We start from the raw sequence: 7,406 nt of genomic DNA, 5'->3' as shown, positions 1-7,406 counted from the left end.
GTCTCTTCTTCACCACCCTAGAACATACCACTGTGGTTCATTGGTCCTTCGAGCCGGATAATCAGCGAAAATCGTTAAGTGTATCGGTAATTTCGCCGGCCGACGAAGCAGCCATTAACTCGAGACCGTCTTCCCGGTGCAGTAGCCTTGTTCCCAGGCGTCAGGTTCGTAAGGAGTTACCCTTGTACGGCAGAGGGAGCGCGATAGAGTGGAATCGCGAGGCTAGAACGCCGTCTTAAGGATCATATGGGACGAGATTGGCCGCGTTGTCGAATTCAAGGAAAAAGGATCTAAGCCGTGGGTGAGGGTGTTCAGCGTATCGAATGGTTCCGTACCGCTTTGGAGGGAAACATCGTCGAGGAGCATTGATTCACCAGGTCGTATAAACGTTTCTATCCGCATTATATTTAGATTGTTTCTATTTGCGCTAATTCCGTATAAAGTTCAGAGTTTTTGCCCGTATCCCAGATAGGTAGTTTTACGATAGTATTATTTTTAAATATTAAAACTAATTATTTCTTAAGTAAATAAAAAATGAATCCTAATAATTTACAAACTCTTAAGAAAAAGCGAGGGAATATAAAAGGTCAAATTACGCGTTTTGAAAATTTTATAAATAACTTCATTGATGAGTATGATCAATTAAAAGTACGAATGGCACAGTGTCAAAGGTTGTGGCAAGAATTCGATGAGGTTCCAATGCAAATAGAGATGCATGAGGATGTTAATGGCGAGGACACAAACGTTGACGAACGTGCGGAGTTTGAAGATAAATATTACCAAGTGATTGCAAATGCAAACGGCATTTTAGAATTAAATTTGACTAATTCAAACTCAGCACAATCCATTCAACAGGTGGCTCCACACCATATTCCAGGTATTAAATTTCCGAAAATAGATCTACCTACTTTTACCGGTAATTATGATGAATACATGAGTTTTCATGACTCTTTCAATGCCTTGATAAATGACAATCCTACTTTAAGCGATATAGAGCGATTTCATTATCTTCGCAGTTCTTTAAAGAATGGGGCAGCTGATGTGATATCTGGTCTTGAAACTACTTCTCCAAACTATCACATAGCATGGAAGTTGCTCAAGGATACATATCACAATAAACGCCTCATTATACACAATCACGTAAAGGCAACTTTTGAACTACATCAGTTAAGCAGAGAGTCACATGTCAGTCTAAGGCAATTATTAGATAATTTTAATAAAAATGTGAGAGCATTAGAATCATTGCAAGAGCCTGTTGACAAATGGGACACTCTACTTATATACTTAATTTGCTCAAAGCTTGACAATTCCACCAGAAGGGAGTGGGAGGTAGTCTCAGAACCCTTAACCATTCCTACAACAAAGGATTTTACCGATTTTTTGCATAAAAGGTGCATTCTGTTGCAAACAATAAATTATAAAAAACCGGAAAATAAATCACAAAGTCCATCTAATATCTCATCTTTCAAAAATACAAAAAGTTTTAATCATAAAGAGCAATCTCAAAATTATTTTGCGATGGCCGCGTGTGTCATATGTAAACAAACTCACAAAATTACAATTTGCGATAAGTTTTTAAGTTTGTCTCCGAAGACGCGATACGCTGAGGCTAAGAAACATAAGTTATGCGCAAATTGCCTTGGTGCTGGTCACTCATATCAGACATGCACAACCGAAAACCTTTGCATGGTTTGTAATAAAAAACATCATGTACTCTTGCATTTTGAAAATAATAAAAGCACTGATAATCCAGTTCAAGAAAAATCAGTATCAGCTCATACTACCTTCAAAAATGATGAGATTTTGTTATCGACAGCAATTGTTTTTATGTGTGATAGTTCTGGTAGATATCACCAATGTAAGGTCCTACTGGACTCAGGTTCGCAGAGTAACTTCATTACGAAAGAACTATGTGAGAAACTTAATTTGTCTAAGCAAACATTAAACCTTGCGGTCTCAGGGCTGAGTAAAGCTTCTCTAGACATTTCCCATAAAGTACAGGCAACCATTAATCTGTTCACAATAATTTCCAAATAGATCTCCTTTTTGGTAATAGATTAAATTACGGATAATCTGCCTTTGAACACCATTGACTTTTCGAATCTTCAGATACCAGAAAATATAAAATTGGCTGATCCATCGTGCAATGTGCCATCCAAAATTGATGCTTTACTCGGCGCATCAATTTTTTGGAGTTTGCTGTGTATTGGACAGATAAAATTAACAAATTCTCAGATTATTGCGCAAAAGACCAAATTGGGATGGATTCTATCGGGTCAAGCTAACATTTCAGTAAATATCCCAAGCAAGACAGTGTGTCATTTTTCTATCAATTCAGAACTACAAAAGCAATTAGAAAACTTTTGGCGAATAGAACACGTCGAATCATCACCAGTTTGGTCCCTAGAGCAAAAGGCTTGTGAGAATGATTTTGTATTAAATCATAAACGTGAAGAAAATGGAAGATTTTCAGTTCAACTGCCATTAAAAATAGACAGTTCAAAGTTAGGCGAGTCAAAATCAATGGCCTTAAAGCGGTTTAAGTCTTTAGAAAAACGGTTGCGCAGTAACACTGAGTTACACGCACAATATGCCGACTTTCTTGATGAATATCAAACGCTAGGCCACATGTCAGAAGTTCATACTGAAGATCCAACGTTGAATTATCTCCCGCATACTTGTGTTTTTAGAGAGTCCTCGTCAACTACCAAGGTCAGGGTTGTGTTCGACGCTTCTGCGAAAACGGAATCAGGATTATCACTTAATGACGCACTCATGACAGGGCCTACAATTCAACAGGATCTGTTTTCATTATACTTAGATTCCGAAAACATCAATATGTCATAACAGCTGATTGTGCAAAGATGTACCGCCAAGTAAATGTGCATGATAATCAGCGACATCTTCAATCAATTCTTTGGAGGAAGAATGCTGATGAGCCTCTGAAGGCTTACACTTTAAACACAGTAACTTATGGTACTTCATGTGCGCCTTTTTTGGCAGTCAGATGTCTGCATCAATTAGCTCTTGAAAATCAAAAACGGAACCCCAAAATAAGTAACGTAATCAGAATGTTTCATAAAGGTAGGATTGTCACGAAGTAAACAACTTGTAAAGGCATACCTGTGTGTTTTTATATGTTTGTTTACTAAGGCTGTGCACCTGGAATTGGTAGTGGATTTAACTACCAACTCATTCCTTAATGCATTCAAACGTTTTATCTCGCGAAGGGGCAAATGCTTAAACATGTATTCAGATAATGGCACAACCTTTATTGGTGCAAATCATGAATTAGAAAGTTTTTTTACGCAAGTCCAAAATCAGAATACCTTTGCAGAATTCTGTGCCACTGAACAAATTTCGTGGCATTTTATCCCCCCGCGCGCTCCCCATTTTGGCGGAATTTGGGAATCGGCAGTTAAAGCTGTCAAATACCATTTACGAAGGGTTATCGGTCAATCTACTCTGACATATGAGGACTTTTATACGGGTTTGGTACAGGTAGAAGCTTGTCTAAATTCGCGGCCGCTCTCGCCATTGTCGAGCGATCCCGACGACTTAACTCCGTTAACCCCTGGCTACTTTCTGATTGGAAGCTCGTTGGTAGCAGTACCCGAACCCGACCTCTCCCATTTGAATATGGGACGTCTCTCCAAGTTCCAACACCTGCCACAGATCACGCAGCATTTCTGGAAGCGATGGTTACGAGATTACCTCACCGAGCTTCAGCAGCGATCAGGCCAAGGACATTCGACCCCAGCCAAAGTGTCCGAGGGTGAGATGGTGGTACTAGTGGATGACAATTTACCGCCATTACAATGGCCTTTGGGTCGAATATCAGAGATACATCCAGGTTCGGATGGTGTTGTCCGTGTAGTGACTATAAAAACGGCAAAGGGCATCGCAAAACGTGCGGTTCGCAAAATATGCGTTTTGCCTGTAGCAGAGTAACGTGTGTGACCCGCACTAATAGTTATCGCATCGGATTTGTGTGGTTGCGTTGAATGACTTAAATGACTACAACCATTCAAGGTGGGCGGTATGACGCGTACCGGCAACGTCGAAAGAAGAATCCGAAGCGACCGCGTCTCGCGCGACAAAAATCAGTGTAAAAGAGACTTTTAACATAGACGATATATATTTTTTTTCTGTACATTTACATATGTTTTTTAGTTGGTATAATTAGTATAATAAATGTTAGTGTGTGATTAAAATTACGTCTAGTCTCTTCTTCACCACCCCAGAACATACCATTGTGGTTCATTATCTATGGATGGAGAAAAGGGCTGTCGCACGTCAATTTAATATTATTATTATATTCCTAGAAAAAACTAAGTATGTGGATGGCCATGTAGAAAAGTGGAGTGATCAAGGTACGCACACTTATAAAAACATCTGAAAACACCCTTACTCGTGCGAGAAAAAAAGCGGTGGTCATTATACAACAATTACATTTACAATTAAAAAGATGTTACTAAATGTCTGCAACCAGAAAAACATTAGGCACAATTCAAAAATCACTATACAATCCTATAAAACTTTAAGAGGTACTGAATTCTCAATAAGAAAAAGAGACACATTGAAAAGTTAAAAGGGATACATGTAAAAGAGTTAATGACGACAACAATCTGTCGAAAATGATGAGAGTGAAGCAAAAGTTCAAAATGTTGATTTGTAAAAATTTTAAAAAATATTTTACGTAAACATTAGTAACATATTACAATAGGATATAAAAAAACTTACAAAGTCACTCTGTAGAGGGACGAACAAACAACATCAAAAATTGAGACTCAATTGAATAACAATAGTAAAAACAATAATGCGACTTGATCAATCCAAGAAACGTCAATGCACCAAAATAGCAGTGCACCCCACGCAATTATTTAGGATTAAATTAAACAAGTAATCAAAGGTAAAACCACCATTGGTCCTGAAGGGTGGGTGAAGAGAAGGAACAAGTGCACAAAGGCACCTGTTATGGTGATATGCACTGGAATATGTTAGTGCCATACACCTTAAAACAGTCCGAGAAGGACTGGGGAAGGGGCAGTTAACAAAATTCGTAGCATCTATACAAGATATGGTCAACATTCCGTTGCATACATCATCAACGAAATGCGACAAAGATCTCCAGGTGAAACAACTGTCCCACTCACCAAATACACAACAACTCAGCACCACGCGATGGGTGCGAATTGTGTGAGTGTTCGAGAGTCGACGCATTTGTTATGATTTTTATGAGTACCTTGTTTATATAGTGTATTGTTATGATTAACAAATTATGGTTTATGTATTATGTCAGATTGTATTATTCATAACGCATGGTTTTTATGACAGAGGCGATAGAATGTTACGGGAGATAAGATTGGGAGTGAGGCGTCCGCAGCAGTCAGTCGGTACCGTGCGCTCGCACGATACATATGTTTGTGTCGTAATCCTAAATACTAAAATGTAATAAAGAAGTTATGAGGGAAATCCAGTGTTTTATTATATAAAATACAAGATCTATTGTTTACACATTGTTAGTATGAAAATTCTTAAAAACCGAATTTTCTTTGACTTATAAATCCTTTTAGTGGTTAACTAAAAGTTTTTTCGACAAATGGTAAGGCAAGTGTTAATGTGAGAGGAACAGCGAACAACCAAGAGACCGGGCTAGCTTTGTAATGCCAACTGTAGGTGCACGCAGCACGCACAGTACCACCTGCCATAGGCTGAGGATTTTTTAAAATAATCAATTGAATAGGAGACAATACACTGAAGGTGCAAAGCTCCCAAATAATATAGGAGGGAGAGGTTACCTACACTCATGACTAGGGCTACAGACGCAGCAGTTAGACCTTTTTTGTAGAAAATTATAAGAAAAATAAAAAACAGAAAAATGGGAAAACAGAAGATTATACCAACAAAGCAGTTAATAGTATTAAGAAAATATTTAAGTTTGTGGGAATTAAAATGTTGGATCTAAGATTGATTATCATGTAATGTTATGTAAATTAAAAAATACTGGAGAACTATTAAAAAATAGTTGGTAGTATTAGAAAGTTTTTTTATTAGTTTAATTTAATATTTATTAATAAGTAATAATTATTTATCGGTGTATGCAGAAAGGGAACATGTCAATTTTTTCACAAATTGACATTTACGTTAAAATTTATTTTCTTATGGAATCCGCATCAGAGTATGCATAAACGGCGCACGTCCTCATACTCTACCTGTTAGAAATCTCGGCTATCGATGTAACGCGTTATGCATAAAGGACACACGTCAGTGACATGTGCCGTTTATGCAAGATGCTAGTGTATTATTTGGTGGGGGTGTGTCAAGTTTATCGGCCAGTTTACGTATAATGAGGCGTCAGTTTTCAGTTGGTTTTTTATTGTTTAAGGGAGACGTACGCGTGGACCAAATTTCACTTGTTATAGGACGTTATACATATAACTCAGCTTCAGTTAGTTATGTGTTGTTTAAGGGACAGTGTGCGTGGGCAAAATTTCACTTGTTATGGAAGACAATCCTGAATCAACATCTAAACATAAAAAACGAAAAGCAGATCCTGCTAAGTATGCTCGCAACATACAGAAAAAAGCAAGATTGGAGGGAAAATCGTATAAAAACAGTAAAGGAAGATATGTTCTTGAAAAAAAAAGTGATCGAAAGTCTTTGTAGGTGGGTTGCTTTTAGAGTGTGTATTTTTTATAGTTTTTTAATTTTATTTTTTAGTTGCAGGATGAAATGCTCTGAAAAGTTCTTTAATGAAGCCAAATTGGCAATTTTTCAACGATTTTATTCTTTGAGCTCTAAAAACGAACAAGATATATTTCTGCAGGGTCTTGTGGATGTAATAGAAGTAAAGCAGCGGTGTCCCCGGCCTGGTGACAAAAATAAACCTAAATCAAAAAGTTGTAGAGGTACTACTCATTTCCAGGGACTTCCAAAATAGAGATCTGCCTTAAAGCTTTTTTGAATTTACGTACTAGGAGAATTAACAACTTGTCCTCACAAGGCAAATCACCAAATGACTTACGTGGAAAAATAACGAGCTCTAATACCTTTTCAGAAGAAATTCGGGAGTGTGTCAAAGAACATATACAATGATTTCCTAAGAAAATTAGTCACTACTCAGGACGTGAAAAGCATTATTTAAATAGCCAGCTAAATTTGACAATAATGCATCAGCTTTACTTAGAAAAATATCCAAACCAAAATGTAAGCTTTTCATTTTATAGATCTTTCTTCCGCGAAAATTTTAATCTGTCTTTTGGACGGCCGCAAGTTGATGTTTGTTCCATTTGCGAATTATTAAACAGCAAGATAAAAGGCCGGTCACAATCTAAATGAGCAAGCGCACCGCAGTTGCAGAATAAGTGCATAAACGAAGGAGTAAAAAAATTATTCGAAAATAA

The 7,406-nt window shown here is 37.4% G+C and overlaps 2 protein-coding genes and 1 pseudogene across 2 annotated transcripts; all 3 read left to right on the top strand.

Annotated features, from left to right (window-relative positions):
- The first annotated feature begins 534 nt into the window (after positions 1 to 534).
- LOC115889599 lies at positions 535 to 2,847 on the top strand. The gene is made up of 2 exons (XM_030909649.1): positions 535 to 1,995; positions 2,110 to 2,847. Exons 1-2 carry the CDS (start codon positions 535 to 537, stop codon positions 2,845 to 2,847), a joined length of 2,199 nt encoding a protein of 732 aa, XP_030765509.1.
- A 399-nt stretch (positions 2,848 to 3,246) lies between these two features.
- LOC115889598 lies at positions 3,247 to 3,951 on the top strand. Its single transcript, XM_030909648.1, has one exon. It carries the CDS (start codon positions 3,247 to 3,249, stop codon positions 3,949 to 3,951), a length of 705 nt encoding a protein of 234 aa, XP_030765508.1.
- Positions 3,952 to 6,504: 2,553 nt separating this feature from the next.
- On the top strand, positions 6,505 to 7,406 carry LOC115889597 (annotated as a pseudogene).

The sequence above is a fragment of the Sitophilus oryzae genome, unplaced genomic scaffold (assembly GCF_002938485.1).
Source record: "Sitophilus oryzae breed Bouriz unplaced genomic scaffold, Soryzae_2.0 scaffold_815_pilon_pilon, whole genome shotgun sequence".
NCBI lineage: Eukaryota > Metazoa > Arthropoda > Insecta > Coleoptera > Curculionidae > Sitophilus > Sitophilus oryzae.
Note: the sequence above shows the minus strand (reverse complement) of the source record. Positions and strands in the feature narration are given on the sequence as shown.

What these genes read in the sequence shown, in the direction of transcription:
- LOC115889599 (XM_030909649.1), top strand. Translation starts at nt 535, where the DNA reads ATGAATCCTAATAATTTACAAACTCTTAAGAAAAAGCGAGGGAATATA. An exon ending in CTCTAGACATTTCCCATAAA is followed by an intron (nt 1,996 to 2,109) that starts GTACAGGCAACC and finishes TCGAATCTTCAG; the next exon opens with ATACCAGAAAATATAAAATT.
- LOC115889598 (XM_030909648.1), top strand. Translation starts at nt 3,247, where the DNA reads ATGTATTCAGATAATGGCACAACCTTTATTGGTGCAAATCATGAATTA.